At 34.7% G+C, this 18,111-nt stretch overlaps 1 protein-coding gene across 3 annotated transcripts in view; it reads right to left on the minus strand.

Annotated features, from left to right (window-relative positions):
- The window catches only part of AUH (AU RNA binding methylglutaconyl-CoA hydratase), a 162,760-nt gene that overhangs the window by 93,460 nt on the left and 51,189 nt on the right, over positions 1–18,111 (minus strand). For all 3 annotated transcript variants that reach the window (XM_059927008.1, XM_059927005.1, XM_059927007.1), the window contains one exon: positions 13,220–13,306. In XM_059927008.1, the coding sequence (XP_059782991.1) occupies positions 13,220–13,306 (87 nt within the window). The remainder of the gene's footprint in view (positions 1–13,219; positions 13,307–18,111) is intronic.

The following is an 18,111-nucleotide window of genomic DNA, read 5'->3' on the forward strand; positions in this document are numbered from 1 at the left end:
AAGATATATGAAGCTACTAAAAACATTGATCTAATTTGACAAATATAAAGAATATATGTAGCATGTATATATAATGAAGCATAATTATAACAAACTCCCTTAAAATCACCGAAGTAAGAAACAGGTCAGAACTAATACCCTATCTGCCCAGGTGTTCTTCACCTATTCTTCCACCTGCCTTCTCAAACCCAAAGGTAATCACCGAAGTCTGTGTTTATCATTCTCATATTTTTCCTCTGTGTGTGCATGCATATGTATGTGATTTCATTGCATTTACACATCTCTAAACTATACACTGTTTTGCACTGCTTTTAGTTTTACAAAAAATTACGTTGTTTTAATTCAATATTTTTCAAAGATTTATCTTTGCTGTTATATGTGTAAGTTATTTATTTGCAAGGCTGTCCATGTCCAATTGTACAAATATACCAAAACATCTATCCATTCTCCTGTCATTGAAATTTGTTTGTTTTTAGCTTTTTACTATGAACAATATTGCTACTATAAACAGTATTTTTCTTATATCCTGGTATAAGTAGTTTCCCTGGACACATGTGCAAAATGCCTATAGAATAGTGCTATTTCAAACTCTAAGTAGCAAACCACTCAACAGAAGACCAAAATCAGGAAGTTTTAAAAATAAAATAGGATAGTATCAAAATGCAATGCACAAAGAAAGGTAACTATTTCATGAATCTTTGATACCCATCCACCCCTATGTGTTTACTGGACCAAATTGTAAGTATATTTGTTATTATCTGTCTAGTAAAAACAGTCTTAAAGTCACCCTTCTAGGTAAATACCCCATAAAAATGTGAACTGTTGAGCCTTTTGGGATGTGGATGCTCAACTTTGTAAGATAACTCCAAATTTTGCCTAAACAGTTACACCAATTTATACTCCCATTGAAAGTGTATAAAACTTCCTGTTCATCCACTTCCCCGCTAACTTTGGTAATGTCAGACATAAGAATTTTTGGCTAATCTGGTAAATACAAAATAGCATCCCACTGTGGTATTAATTTGCATTTCTATGATTGCATATGAGGTTGATCATCCTTCCATGTGTTTACTTCCCATTTCCCTTTCCTCTTGTGTGAAACATTTTTCTGTCTTATTGATTTCCCGGCTGCATGTATGTAGGCACGTGTTGATCCATGTCTGCGTGTATATATACACGAATCCTTTGGCAGCTATGTGTTTCAAGTCTTTCCTCCCAGTTTGTGGCTTTTCTTTCTCCTTTCTTCACAGTGTCTTTTAATGAACGGATGTTCTTAATTTCGTAGAACTTATCAACCTTTCCTTTTGTATTTTGTGTTTAAGAAATTTTTCACTCCATCAAGATCATATCAAGTTTGTTTTACCTCATAAATGTAGTCAAATCTTTGCCGTCCCCCAGTGATCTCAATGCCTTCTCTCTCCTTATCAGTTCCCCTACTTCTATGGGTCTGTTTTGGGCTCTATATTCCGCTCCATTGGTCAATTTGTCTATCCCAAAGCTAGTAATATACCATCTTAATTTCCATATCTTTAAAAAAAGTCTTGAGTACTAATAAGGCAAGGACCCTCATTTTCTTCTTCTTTAGAAATGTTCGGCTATTTTGGGGCCTCTTTATGCTCATCAAGTTCCTCACAAAATTAATGTACTTTTAAGTTAAATCTGTACATTGAATCATTTGTGAGAATCATCTTTTAGATACTGAATCTTCCTATTCAAGAAGATAATGTCTCTATTTAATTTTTTAAATGTCTTACAATAATGTTTCATAATCTTTCCATACAACCTGAATATGTTTCTAGATTCATTTTTGTTCCTACTGTCAATAGTATCTTTTTCTGACTGATATCTTTTGTCTGTTGCTGTTGGAAAAAATTGATTATTTTTTAATAATTTTTAATTAATTTAATTTAAATTTAAATTAAATTTTAATTTAATTTTTAAATATTTTTTAAAATTATTTTTTAATATGGATCTTAGATTCAGCCATCTTGCGACACTCGTTATTTCTAATAATTTGTGGATCCTTTTAGATTTTCAATAGAGACAATCACTTGAGAAAGACAGTGTTATATTTCTTCTTTTTCAGTCATTATTTTATTTCTATTTCCTGCCTTTCCACACATGCCAGGATTTTCAGGACAATGTTGAACAGAGGTGGTGATTGCAGGCCTCCTGCCTTTTTCCTGATTTTAGGAGACCACTTTTACATTTTACTAAGAAATACCAGGCTAAGAAAGCTCCCTTCTATTCCTAGTTTACCTTTAGCTTTATCTATGATAGATTTGACATCTCTCATTCTTTTTATCAATCTATTGAGAAAAACATATGACTTTAATGTGATATCTTTGTCTGGTTTTGGTATCAAGGTGATGCTGGCTTCGTAGAATGAGTTCAGAAGCATTCCTTCCTTTGCAAATAATTTGGAATTGTTCACAAAGAGTAGGTGCTAGTGCTTTTCTAAATGTTTGGTAGAATTCACCTGTGAAGTTGTCTAGTCCTGGACTATAGTTTGTTGGGAGTTTTTTTTATTATGGATTCAATATCATTACTGGTAACTAGTCTGTTGATATTTTCTATTTCTTCCTGGTTCAATGTTGGGAGATTGTACATTTATAGAAATTTTTCCATTTCTTCTAGGTTGTCCATTTTATTGGTGAAAAACTGTTCATAGTAATCTCTTATGATCCTTTGTATCTCTGTGGTGTCAGTTATAAATTCACCTTTTTCATTTCTGGCTTTATTGATTTGGCCCCTCTTTTTTTTTCTTGATGAGTCTGGCTAAAGGTTTATCAATTTTGTTTATCTATATCTTTTGACTTACATGTAAAGTAATTATTGATGGGTAAGTAATTGCTGCCATTTTTTAAATTGTGTTTGGGTTGTTTTTGTAGTTGTTTTTTGTTCTTTTTTTACTCTCTTTCCTTGTGATTTGATGATTATCTTTAGTGTTATACTTGGATTCCTTTCTTTTGTGTGTGTGTATCTATTATAAATTTTTGGTTTGTGGTTACCATGAGGTTTATGTATACCATTATATATGTATTAAGTAATTTATTTTAAGCTGCTCACCTCTTAAGTTCAAATGCATTTTAACAACCCTGCATTTCCATCCACCCCAATATTTACTGTTTTGACATCATATTTTACATCTTTTTGTTCTATGTATCCCTTTACTACTTATTGTGGATGTAGGTAATTTTACTACTTTCATCTGTTAACTTTCCTACTAGTTTTGTATTTGGTTGATTTATTACCTTTACTATATAGTTGCCTTTACCAATGATATTTTTTTCTTTCATAATTTTCATATTTCTAGTTGTGACCTTTTCTTTTTTTTTTTTTTTTTTTTTTTTACTTTGAGGTGTGTTTATTATCCTTTGGATAAGTAAGCAGAACGTCCAACTGACCAAGATTCAAGGAGGGATGGTCAGAGCTGGCTTTAGAGGAAGACAGTGAGTCATATATGGAAATTTAAAAAGGATCTAAGGAGGTTCCATGGAGTGACAATGTTCATGGATCAATGAATATACAGGCCTGCTGGTCGGGTCTATTTTAGAAAAGTAAATTTGTTTTCTTGTAGGTAAATTCCAAAACCAGCTAATGTGGTCTCCAGGATCGAGAGGATATTATTAGAATCCCAGACAATGCTAAATCAGCAACCCCTTTCCCTTACTAATCTATCTAAAAACAACAAAAAAGTACTGCCCCAAACCCTCTCCTCATGTTTTCATTTTTCCCAGTGTCTTTTCAGGATGAACCCTGACAGATAGTTGAACAACTGCCCTTTGGACGGTGGCTGGAGAGAGCTGAGCAAAGGGTCTTGGAATTCTGAAATACAGATCAGATGACATTCTTATAACTTAATTATCTTGAATTCTCTAACATTCTTTTATCTGTTGACATTATCATATTAAAATTTTATCATGCCTGAAATGTTTATTCTTGCAGTGAAAATCACTCCAGGTTACAATTTTTCCCCTTCTCAAATATACTGTTATTTCTCTAGATGGTTGTTTTTATTCCATCATCCATCATGATAAAAACTAGATAGCTAGTGGGAAACAGCCACATAGCACAGGGAGATCAGCTCGGTGCTTTGTGTCCACCTAGAGGGGTGGGATAGGGAGGGTGGGAGGGAGACGCAAGAGGGAGGAGATATGGGGATATATGTATACGTATAGCTGATTCACTTTGTTATACAGCAGAAACTAACACACCCTTGTAAGCAATTATACTCCAATAAAGATGTTAAAAAAAAAATGGCCTTTTCTTTTTCGCTTAGAGAAATCTCTTTAACGTTTCTTGTGAAGTTGGTTTGGTAGTGCTAAAAGCTTTTCTTGTCTGTAAAAGTTTTGACCTCTACATCAAATCTGAATGAAAGCCTTGTGGGTAGAGTATTTTAGGTTGTAGGTTTTTCCGTTGCATCACTTTAAGTATATCATGCCACTACTTTCTGCTCTGCAGGGTTTCTGCTGAAGTCAGCTGATAATCTTATGGAAGTTCCCTTTTAGGTAACTTGTTACTCTTCCTTGCTGCTTTTAATATTCTCTATTCTCTCTTTAGCTTTAGTTTTTGCTATTTTAATTATACAATGAATTGTATCTTGGTGTGGTCCTTTTTTGGGTTGATGCTGTTTGGGGCTCTCTGTGCTTCCTGGGCCTGGGGATGTCTGTTTCCTTTCCCAGGTTAGGGAGGTTTTCAGCTATTATGTCTTCAAATACGTTCTCTTCCCCTTTCTCTCTTCTCCTTCTGGGACCCCTATAATGCAAATGTTAGTATGCTTGATGCTGTCCTAAAAGTCTCTTAAACTGTCCTCATTTCTTTTTTTCTTTTTCTTCAGCTTCACTGATTTCCACTACTCCATCTTCTAGCTAATTTGTTCCTCTGTATCATCTAATCTACTGCTGATTCCTTCTAGTGTATTTCTTCTTTCAGTTATTGCATTCTTAACCTCTGTTTAGTCATTTTATATTTTATAACTCTTTGTTAAAAACTTCTACCTTTTCACTCTGTTCATCCAATCTTCTCCTGATTTCTTTGCTATGTATCAATATTTGGTAGTTTGGTTACATTTCCCGACCTTGGAGAACTGCCCTTTAGTAGGAAATGGCCTATCTGTTCCAGCAGCACACTCCTATCTGGTCACCAGAGCTGTATGCTCTAGGAGTGCCCCTTATGGAGACTGCATGGGCCCTTCTGTTATAGCAAGCTGACCACTATGAATGGTCTGGCAGGCGTGGCTGACCCCCAGTTCTGTTGGTTGCCAGGTCCTGCCTTATGTAGAGGCTGTCGGCTGCTGCTGGGTAGGGCTGGGTCACAAGGCAGCTGGCTGTGGATCCCCAAGGGGTCCCGAGGCTAGTGTTGGCTCACTGGTGGGCAGAGCCAGGTTTCGGTGTGGGCGGTTACAGGGCCTGGGTCCCTGGATCTAATGTTGATCTGCTGGTGGGTGGCGCCAGTTCTTGACACACCTGGCTACAGGGCCCAGGGTGTCCCAAAGATGATGTCATCCTGTTCGTGAGTGGGGCTGGATCCTAGGGAGGCCTCCTGAGGGGTCCAAGGTGTCTTGGAGCTGGTGTTGGCTTGCTGGTGGGCAGGACCAGTACCAGGGCCTACGGCAGGATGGGGTGTGAGGTGCACCAGGGCAGGTCCTGCAAACGAGTTGGTGAAGTCAGTCTGGGGCTAGTGCCAGCCCACTGGTGGGCAAAGCCAGGTCCCAGAGTCTCTGGCTGCAGGGTCCTGGAGGTCCTGGAGTTGGTGTATCAACCTGCTGGTGGGCAGGGCTGGGGCCCAAGGTGACCTGGGGCTGGTGCCTGCCCACTGGCTGGTGATGTTGGTCTAGGGTTAGTGCTGGCCAACTGGTGTGTACAGCCAAGTCCTAGGGTCTCTAGCTGCAGGGCCCTCAGGTGGGGGGACTAGTGCCGGCTTACTGCTGTGCAGCGCTTGGTCCTGGGCCCTCTGGTGGACAGGGCCGGCTCCCAGGATGGCTGTGGTCTCAGGGAGTCTTAAGGCAGCTGGCATGCTGGTGGGTGTGGCTGTGTCCAGCCCAGCTAGTTGCTTTGCCTGAGGCATCCCAGTACTGGCTGTGAAAGGCTGGTGGGTGGGGCCAGGTCCTGGAGCTAATAAGCCAAAGGGAGAATTCCAAAATGGTGCTTGCCAGCATCAGTGTCCTAATGGTAGAATGAGTTCCCAGAAATTTCTACCACCAGCGTCTATGTCCCCAGAGTGAGCTGCAGTTGCCTCCTGCCTCTCCAGGAGGCTCTCCAAGATCAGCAGTTGCGTCTGAATCACACTCTTCTCAAACTACTGCTTCTGCCTTAGGTCCTGGAGGATGCAAGATTGTGTGTGTATCCTTTAAGAGTGGAGTCTATTTCCCACAGCCCTCTGGCTCTCCCAAAAGTAAGCACTGCTAGCCTTCAAAGCCAAACATTCTGGGGACCTGTCTTCCCAGTGTAGGATGGCTGTACACCAGAAACTAACACAACATTGTAAATATATATATATATTCTTTTTCATATTCTTATCCATTATGGTTTATTACAGGGTATTGAATAAAGCTCCCTGTGCTATACAGTAGGGCCTTGTTGTTTATCTATTTTACAAACAACAGTTTGTATCTGCTAATCCCAACCTCCTAATTTATACCTCCCACTCCCTTCCCCTTTGGTAACCGTAAGTTTCTCTTGCATGTCTGTGAGTCTGTTTTGTAAGTAAGTTCATTTGTATCATATTTTAGATTCCACATATAAGTGATATCATATGATATTTGTCTTTCTCTTTCTGACTTACTTCACTTAGTTTGATAATACCTAGGTCCATCCATGTTGCTGTAGACTGCATTATGAAATTTAATGAAGATTTTAGGGTCCAGCACATGATACCTTTTTATAAACGTTTCACATGTTCATGAGAAGCATACATACGCTCTAATTTGGGGTTAAGAGTATATTAAACCAAACTTGATACTCAGGTTGTTCAAATCTTTATTTTTAAGCTTTGTCTTTTGACCTCATTGATAAGTTGGGAGAGATGGGTTGAAATTATCCACAATGATGGAGGATTTGACAATTTCTCCTATATACATCCAGTATAGCTTTATTTGTACATTTTGAGATCTTTGTTTTCAGGTGCATACAAGTTCAGTATGACATCTCCTAAAAAATTTAAACTTTTATCATATGCAGTGACTATATTACTAATAATCCTTTTTGTCACAAAGTATGTATCTACATATCTCTTTCCTTTGGTTAGTCATCTCCTGGTATAAAAAGAACTATACCAGATGTGGCTATTGTTAACAATACACAGCCTATTTATGTTTTTTAATCAGATCTAAACATCTATGTCTTTCAACAGCAAGTTTAATCAACTGACATTAATGGTAATTACTTATTTCAACATCTTACTATTTAATTTGTCCTAAGGTTATGCTTCTTTTTATATTTTTTATGGATCTAATGAACTTTCTTTTGGTTTTTGTTTTGTTTTGTTGTTCTTACTACTCCCTTCACCCTCCAACTCATCTGTAAGCTTTATGCTCCGTTTCCATGAAGAATATCTTAGGACCCCTATCAAAGGATACATAGGCCTTAAAACCTTTAATCTCTGAAAAGCAAAAACCAATGAAAAGCCCTGAGCCAAGTGTGAAGCAATGTATCCAAATTAGAACTGAAAGTCAGTAGATTTTCTTAAATATATAAATTAAAAAAGTGGAAGACTAGAATTAATTCTAAAAAATAGAAAAAATAAAAAAGATAGAAGACATCTGAGATGGATGGATAGATGGATGGCAGTGAGGGAGGGAGGAAGAGAGAGAGAGAGGGCAGGTGAGAGGGAGAAAGGAAAGAAATCAGGCCGTGTGTCTGCTTCAGTACAACCTGTGAGCTAATATGGTTTTTCTATCTTTAAACAGGTAGAAAAAAAATCTATTTAAAATACTATTTCATAAACTATAAAAATTATATGGAATTCAAATTTCACTGTGCATGAAATTTTATTGTAACAGAAAAACACACACTTGTTTACACATTGTGGCTGCTTGAGCACTGTATGTCAAAGTTGAGTAGCTGGTACAAGACAAGGATGTCTCCTGTCACTAGTCCTTTTCAACATCATACTAGAGGTCCTTACTAATGCAATTAGACAAGAAAAGGAAATAAAAGGTAATACAGACTGGGAAGGAAGACATTAAACTGGCTTTGTTTGCAAAAGATATTTTCATGCATGATGTGCAGAAACCTGAAAGAATTAACAAAAACATTCCTGGAACAAATAAGCAATTATACCAAGGTTGCAGGACACAGGGTAAATATACAAAAGTCAATCATTCTTTTATATACCAACAACAAACAAGTGGAATTTGAAATTAAAGACACAATATCACTTACACTAAGACCCCAAATAATGAAATACTTAAGATATAAATCTAACAAAATATGTACAAGATCTATATGAGGAAATTAAACTAATGCTTGAAATCAAGGAAGAACTAAATAGAGAGAAGATATTCTGTGTTCATGGATAGGAAAACTCGATATTGTCAAGATGTAGATGCTTCCCAATTTAATCTATGCAATGCAATTCTCAATCAAAAGCACAGCAAGTTATTTTGTGGATATTCACAAACTGATTCTAAAATTTATATGGAGAGGCAAAAGAGCCAGAATAACCAACATAATATTGAAAAAGAACAAAATTGGAGGACTGACAGCAACCAATGTCAAGAGTCACTATAAAGTTACAGTAATTGAAGACAGTGCGGTTACTGGCAAAAGAATAGACAGATAAATAAAGGAACAGAACACAGAGCCCAGAAACAGATCCCATAAATACAGTCAACTGATCTTTGACAAAGGAATAAAGGTAATATAATGGAACACTGACAGTCTTTTCAACAAACAGTGCTGAAACAACTGGACATCCAGAGGCAAAAACATGAATCTAGTCACAGACCTACACCCCACAATAATTAACTTAAAATGGATCACAGATCTAACTGTAAAGCACAAAACCATCAAACCCCTACAAGATAACGTAGGAGAAAACCTAGAAACCTTGGGTATGACAATGACTCTTTAAATACAGCACCAAAGGCACAATCTATGAAAGAAATAATGGATGTATGACCCTATTAAAATAAAAAACTTCTGCACTACGAAAGATAATGTCAAGAGAATGAGAAGACAAGCAACAGATTAGGACAAAGTATTTGCAAAAGACACATCTGATAAAGGAATATTATCTAAAATATACAAAGAACTCTTAAAACTCAACAATAAGAAAACAATCCAATTAAAAACTGAGCCAAAGACCTTAATAAACACCTCACCAAAGAATATATACAGATGGTAAATAAGCCTATGAAAAGACACTCCACATCATATGTCATCACAGAAATGCAAATTAAATCAACTAAGATCTACCACTACACACCTATTAGAATAGCCAAAATCTGGAACACTGACAGCACCAAATGCTGGCAAGGATGTAGAGCAACAGAAACTCATTTACTGCCAGTAGGAAGGCAAAATGGTACAGCCACTTAGGAAGACAGTTTGGCAAATTCCTATAAAACTAAACAGACTCTTACCACATGATCCAGCAATCATGCTCCTTGGTTACCCAAAGGAGTTGAAAACACATCCACTCAAAAATCTGCACACAGATGTATACAGCAGCTTTATTCATAGTCGCCAACACCTGGAAGTAACCAAGGTGTCCTTCAGTAGGTATATGGAGAAACTGTGATACATCTATACAGTGGAATATTTTTCAGCAATAAAAAGAAATGAGCTATCAAGGCATAAAACGACATAGAGAAAACTTTAATGCAGCTAAGTGAAAGAAGCCAATCTGAAAAAGCTACATATTACATGATTCCAGCTATATGATGGAAAAATATGGAGACAGTAAAACATGGTTGCCAGAGAGGGCAGAAGGGATGGATAGGCCAAGCACAGAGGATTTTTAGGGCAGTGAAAACACTCTGCAAAACACTATAATGATGGGTACATGTCATTTTACATTTGTTCAAACCCATGGAATGTAAAACACCAAGAGTGAACCCTAACATAAACTATGGACTTGGGTAATTATAATGTGTCAACATACGTTCATCAATTGTAACCAATGTGCCACTCTGGTATGAGATATTAATAATGGCGGGGGGGGGGGGAGACTATGCATATTGTGGTGGCAGGGGATATATGAGAAATCTCTTTACCCACCCCTCAATTTTGATGTGAACCTAAAACTGCTCCTGAAAAATAAACTCTTTAAAAAAAAGAAAAGTTGAGTTACTGAAACAGAGACCATAATAGCCCTGCAAAGCCTAAAATAACTGCTATCTGTCCCTTTAAGAAAAAGTTTCCTAGCCCCTGGTTTAATGTACTAAACAAACAGATTTGATCACGACAGTTTTTACCTGCCCTTCAAAATCTCACTAAGTCACCACCAAAGACATCTTAAAAATTTTATGTCCATTGTAATGCTGTAGTGAAAAGTATCATTACCTAATATTGGAGAACTCATGGAAGAGGAAAAAGAGTACTGGATCAGGATCCAGAACAGAAATAGTACAGCTTCAACCACTGAAAAGAAAAATCCACTACAAAAAAAGTAGTTCTTCATTTAAAAAGCATCAGAAAAATTCCAATTTCAGATTCAATGAAATAGAAAGAGGCTGGGAACAAACATCAACGTAATGTTTAACTGAACCAGTCTTAGCCATTCATCCCAGCATATATAGAGAGTTACAGACAGCATCAACTTTTACTTCCAAGATCAAGTTCTCTGACCAACATGGAAACCAAATTCATGCTCAGCCTCAGAAGACATCTATCTTACCATGTGGTTGAAGCTGGAGAGAGAAGCAGAGGAGAGCCTTCAATAACATTGGCAGAGGATAAACAAAAGTTATGAAGGTGACAAGAAACATTCTAGAAATCAAAACACATATATTTTTTAAAAACTTAGCTCTAAAAAAAAAAAGGAAACAACAATAACAAAACCACACAAGACCCCAAAAGATGCCACATGGTCAAATTCTAATCTTTCAGATAACAGATGATTTCCCTGTATAGTACAGAAAAAGATGAAAAACTTCATTCTATGAAGGTTGTATAAACATGATACCAAACCAGAAAGGGTAACACAAAAAACAAAATTAGAAGATTCCCATCTCATTTATGTTTATATCAAAATATATAAAATTAAATCCAGCAGTATACATTAAAAACCACCATAACCACGAACCACAATGACCAGGTAGTGTTTATTCTAGTAATACAAGGCCAGTGCAGCATCAGTAAGTCTATTAATACAATTCAGTATAATAAAATCTGAGACAAATTTTAATATATACCATCCTGACACATAACAAAAAGGCAGTTGACAAACTTTAACCCTTATTCTCGATTAGAAAAGAATAACAAACTCCTAAACAAGTTGAAATAGAAGAAAACTCCCTGAACTTGATATTTACTGGCAAAATATTAAAAGCATTCATTAAACTCAAATAAAGGATGAACATGATCTCTTCAACAACTGAATATTGTACCAAGAACCTTAGCCAATGTGAGAATATATGAAAAATATGTTAAGATTAAAATGTTGGAAAAAGAAGAGATAAAAATTGCATTTTTTATGTGTAATGAACTTTTTTTGCTTTCTGAAAAACACAAGAAAATTAATTGAGAGAAAACAATCACTTATACAAGTACAAGCACATAAAATTTACCACATTTCCTACAGACCTACAACAATAACCAGACTTCAACAGAAATACGGGGAAAAGATCCCATTCAAAGGAATAAATGCTATAAAATAGCTAGGGATAAATCGGAGGGGGAAAAAAGATACAAGACAAAGCCAATGTGAAGAAAACTTTCTTGATGAACATTAAAACATGAATGACCACCCCCCCAAAATAAGAACCATGCATATCATGGATGGAAAGATTTAGTATCATAAAAATGTCAATTCTTTATAAACAAGATTTATAGAAATTCCAATCACAGTCTCAAGAGAGTATTTTTCTTCTTCACTTCAAAATTAATAATTCTAAATTCATTTGGAAGAATTGATGTGTGAGAATTAGCAAAGAAAATCTTCAAGGAAAAAAGAAAAATAACAATGACAGGAACTTAGTACCCTCTAGATATTAAAGCTCCTAGAATTGAATTAGGGTGGAACATTAAGAGGCAATACCTGTAATACATTTAACAACAAAAGATTAATACAAAATTGGCTTTAGGTAAATAGTTATTAAATAATGCTATAGAAAAGAGGATAAAGAATGTGAAAAGGCAATTTACAGGAGGGGAAAGGCAAGTCTAACCTGAAAAGATATACTAGCATTTGAGAAAGTGAAAATTAAAATGCTAAGATTATTTTTTTCCTTAACTCTGGCAAACTTAAAAAATAGCAACATTAAATGCTATAAAACTATAAGGAAACAGGTACTGTCATGTGATTGACAGGAATATAAATTATTACCATCTTTTTGCAACATAATCTGGTAGGATTTATTAAAATGTAAAATGAACACATGATACTTAGAACTGCAATACCATGTTTAGGAATCTATCTTATAAATATACATACTAATGTTCTAAAAGACTTTGTACAAAGATAATCACTGCTTTATTATAAATAACAAAAATAGCAAAAAAACCCACAAAAACAAAAATCCAAAACAACAAAAACATCCTAAGCGTTCATTAATGAAGAAATAATTTAAAATTTTGGATAAGGCTATGCTATGGATTACTATGTAGTAATGTATTAAAAAGTATTAATAATAAATTGATATGGACTGAAATATAAACATTACACAGAAATTTATAATTCTAAGGAGATAGTATCCCATTTATGTAAAAAACAAAAAAATTCCCTATCTATAAATATGTCTGTGTATGCAATTATTTAAGAAATATAAATACTTATGTCAAAGGCTTATGCCAAATTATTCTTTGTTTTCTAATAATTAACTCTATATGCCATGTCATCATAAATAGGAGGCATCTTTAATTATAAGAAAATTTTTCACAACTTTTCAAATTAAATATATTACATGCTGTTTTACAACCAGCTATAGGTCATGATTATCTAACTATATAAATATTTTAGCCAAAGCTTATACATAAAGACAGTGTGCAACTTTTAAAATATGACATTTAAGGTCACCTTCAGCATGCTAAAAGGAGAATTTAATTGTGCTTACCGATTTCATTAATCACTGCTCTTATTTTGGAGACAAAAGGACCAACTTCACTGGAATTCATTTTGACTCTTTCCTTAAGGTCAGCACCTGCAAAGTATTTTATTTACAAATATAAACTAGTTATAAACAAAATTTTAAGGCAACAAACTGAACATTTACTTAAGATTCATATATAACTTGAAGACAGACTAGATTTATCTATCAAAGGAATTACAGTATCTAAGTTTTCCTTCCCAAAGACCAGCACCAGATTGAATAAAATATTTGTTTGTTCATGTATCTACCATGTGCTTAAAGTAATGCTTCTCAAACTTCATGGTCTCAGAACCCCTTTATACTCTTAGAGAAGGAGGCATTGTTAAGATTATATATATCTACCAATAGTTATTCTATTAGAAAATGAAACAACAAAATTTTTAAAATATTTATTTATTCATTGAATAATACAAATAAACCCATTCCTGTTAACATAAATGATTACAGACTGATGCCACTTTCTTGGTTCTTGAAAAGATGCTGGCAGTTCTATCCACCACTGCTTCTGTCCCATCAGTGCAAATGCCAACCCAGTGAAAAGGGCAAATCACACCTTCCTGCTATGAAAATCATTGTGACTTCATGGATGCCCACCTTGGTGACTGCAGATCACATTTGAGAATCACTGGCTTGAAAGTATATGCAAATTGACAATTTCATAATTACGAGTTTATCACAGAATCATAACTTTGGAACAGATAAAAATAAACATAAGGAATTCCTTAAGGGATTGTTTACTCTGTGGCTCAACAAAGACATTCTTTTTAATAAAATTAAACTCACTGAGAAAAGGTAGGTCCCCATTAAAATAAACAAACAAATAAAAAACAAAGTAAAATTACAGCATAGATGGTATATACTCAGCTACTTATTCTCTTATTAGCCCATTATAAATTGATCATGACTAGACGTAACATCAAGTAGCAGCTGATGCTGAGCCCATATACTTCCTGTGGAAGTGAGAACTGCAGTTGACAAAACACATATCCTACAACCCATCAGTTCTTAGGTATATATACCCTAGAAAATCTCTCAAATATATGCCCAAGGAAATACATACAACATTCAATGCAACATGTATAAAAATAGCAAAAAAAATGGAAAAAACCTAAATCCACCAAAAGGATTAATAATAAAACTGGGACATATTTATACAACAAAATGTTATATGCGCAGCATGAAAATGAAGGAATTAGAGTATAAATATGGATAAATCTAATGATGTTGAAGGATTTATAATTATATAAATAAATACAATAAATATTTATCATTATATATAATTACTGAAAGATACACAGGATAATAACCATTTAAATAAGTTTTTAAAAGAAGAATGCTATGTAGGGATATAAAACATACATGGAAATGATAAATTCCAAATTCAATTGGTGGTGACCTCTGTGGGGGAGGGAGAGAGATGTGATTGGCAATAGACACAAAGAACTTCAATCTTATTTGTAATACTGTGTTGCTTAAGTGGTGGGTACTCAATATGGTAGGTAGTCATGATTTTTGGATGTCATAATTAATTTTTTCCATGAAGAATTAAAATTTAGCATGGAAGAAAAATGTTAGTAGTGTCAAAAGAATTCTAAACTAGTAGGATGTATTTGTTAAAGAAATAATGGTTCAACTCACTGTCATTTAACATTAAGAACATAATTTTAAATTGAGAATATAAAATGTTGCCTAGTGCATGTTAGCTAATACATATTGGTTAATAAAAGTAGCTAAATGTAGTGTGGTATGGGGGAAGGGAATAGACGAAAGAGGAGCCAAAGCAATGAAGAAGTGAAAGCTGATGGGACAGATAGGGACGCTGGATGAGGTGGTCCTGAAGGAGCCCCTGTAACTGCATCATGGGATCCATCACATCCTCCGGCCTCAGGGCGCCATTAGGGTACCCTCTAACACACTAACTAGAGCTCCGATGGGGGGTCTTTACCAACATTCTGCCCCTGTGACCACACAGCAGGCTTTGAAAACCACACTCAGGTTAAAGAGACTAGGCTGCTGGAAGCCATGCCAGGACCTAAAGGGAATCAAGGTTTGCTCTTAACACGTGTGGCCCATTAACTGCACACTAGTCCCAGCAGAGAAGTGTAGAAGATGTGTCTCGTTATGGAATGCAGCTTTATCCACACAATGGTATGAGACAGAAAATGAGTATCTTTAAAGTGAAGAAAGAAAATAACTGCCAATCTAGAATTCCAAACAAATCAAACCTATCCTTCAAAATGATGGTGAAATAAAGACATTTTACACACCCACTCACAGACACACACATCCACAAACAACAATTTGTCCCCGGCAGACCCACGCGAAAAGAAACACTACAGGGAATTCTTCAAGCAGATTATGAGAGTAGAGTTTAAAATCTTATTTTATACTCCTTACAAGTGATATGTCTTAAAATATAAGGGCACAGACTGGTTAAAGTAAAAGGGTAAAAAACTTGCAAACACTAAGCAAAAGAAAACTTGTAAAGTTATCTTCATCTCTGACAAAAAAGAAGTAAGACAAGAAACATCACTCAAGCTAGAGGGTTATTTTATAATAATAAATATGATGATCCATTAAAAAAGCCATAAGAATTCTAAATTGGCATACATAAAAAAGACAGCCCCAAAATACATAAAGCAAAAACTAACAGAACTAAAATGAAAAACTGCCAGGTCTACAACCATAGTGGATTTTAGCAGACCTTTCACAGTAACTGATAAAGCAAGCACTCAAATATCCTTTCAAATATTCCTATCAAGAAGTAAAAAATAGGAAAAAATTAATCCCAAAGTAGAAACTGGAGCAAAAAAAACTTTTAAATAGAAAACAAATGTGCGAGAGAAAAATCAAAATAGTTGGTTCTTTGAAAAAAAACTAAAATAAATGATAGACCTTTTAGCAAGACTCATCATAGATAATCAGAGAAGGCACAAGTCCCAATCGAGAATGAAAAGGAGGGTAATACTAAGGATTTTACAGACAATAAAACAATATTATTAAAAATTTTGGCCCAATGGATTTGAAAAACGACAGGAAATGAACAAATTCCTAGGAAAACACAACTTATTAAAACTGACAAAGAAATAGAAAATCTGAAAACACAAATACATATTAAAGAAATTGAATATGTAATTAAAAACTTTCCTACAAAGAAAACTGCATGCCCATATGGCTCCAATAGTAAATTCTTCCAAACATATAATGAAAAACATTTACCATCAATCTTAAAAATGCTTACATGGAGAACAGCAAAACAAAAACTTGAAAAGAACATTGTAAGAAAAAAACATGACAGGTCAATTTTTCTCATAAATAAAGTCTCAAAAAATCCTAAACAAAGTATCAGTGTATCATACTTAGTAGTAACATAAATAAAATATATCAAGACCAATTTATACTCAGTCCAAGATTTACGACTGGACTTAAATTTTTAACATTAAATTTTTTAATTTATGAAATTTTTAATTTACGTAATTGAGAAAGGTGAAAATCATATAAATTTTCAGTAGGTTGCAGAAAAGTAGTTGATAAAATTCAACACTCATTCTTTAACATCTTCACTGAGGTATAATTTACATAAAATAAAATTCAGTCATTTAAAATACACAATTCAATATTTTTAAAGTAAATTTACAGAGTTGTACAACCATCACCACAACCCAGTTTTAGAACATTTCCATTATCACAAAAAAGATCCCTAACACCCATATGCAGTCACTCCCTGTTCTCACCTCTAGCCCCAAACTAATCTACTGATATTTTCCTATAATTTTGCCTTTTCTGAACATTTCATATAAATAAACTCATATAATATATGGTCTTCTGTTTCTTTCTTTCACATAGCGTAGTGTTTTTCAGGTTCATCCATGATATAAAGATGCATCAGTACTTTTTATCTTTTTATTACCAAATAGTATTTCATTGTAGGGACAGACATTTTGTTTATCCATTCATTGGCTGATGGACATTTGGGTTGTTTCTACTTTTTTGGCTATTATGAAAAATACTACCATGAACGTCTGCATACAAGTCTTTGTGTAAAGAAATTTTTTCACTTGTCTTGGATAGAGTGGAATTGCTGGGCTATATTGTAAATTTCTATTTAACTTAAAAAAGGAAAGAAGAAAAAAAACCTGCCACTGTTTTCCATAGTGGCTGCACCACTTTACATTCCTATCAGCAATGCCTAAGGGTCTCTGTTGTCCTACAAGGTCACCAACACTAGTCTGCCCTTTTATCATAGCCATTTTAGTGGACATGAAGTGGTATTTATTATGGTTTTAAATTTGCATTTCCCTAATGACTAATGAGGTTAGCATCTTTTCAAGGTGCTTATTAGCCATTCATACAGTTTCTTGAGTGAAATGTCTATTCAAATCTTTTGCTCATTTTTTTGATGGATAATTTATTTTATTCTTACTGGGTTGTAAGAGTTATATCTTGGATACAAGTCCTTTTTCAGAAATACGATTCACAATATTTTCTCCCTATCTGTGGCTGATCTTTTGATGATTCTTGATGGTTTTTTGAAGTTTAATTTTAATGAAGTCCAATTTATCAATTTTTCTCTTTTATTACTTGTACTTTTGGTGTCCTCTCTAATTAACACTCATTATTAATTAAAAATTCATAGCAAAGAAAAGAATCTTTTTGATTTTATAAAGAGTAATTACAAAATACCTATAGCTAACACCACCTTTAATGGTCAATTACTTCCTCTCAGAGATCAAGAATGAGACAAGTATTCTTTATCACTTCTACAGATGGGAACAGATGTACTAGTTTGTGTAATAAGAAATTTTTTTTAATTACAAGGAACAGAAAGAAAAAAATAAAACTTCCATCATTAGCAG

This window comes from Balaenoptera ricei, chromosome 6, assembly GCF_028023285.1.
Source record: "Balaenoptera ricei isolate mBalRic1 chromosome 6, mBalRic1.hap2, whole genome shotgun sequence".
NCBI lineage: Eukaryota > Metazoa > Chordata > Mammalia > Artiodactyla > Balaenopteridae > Balaenoptera > Balaenoptera ricei.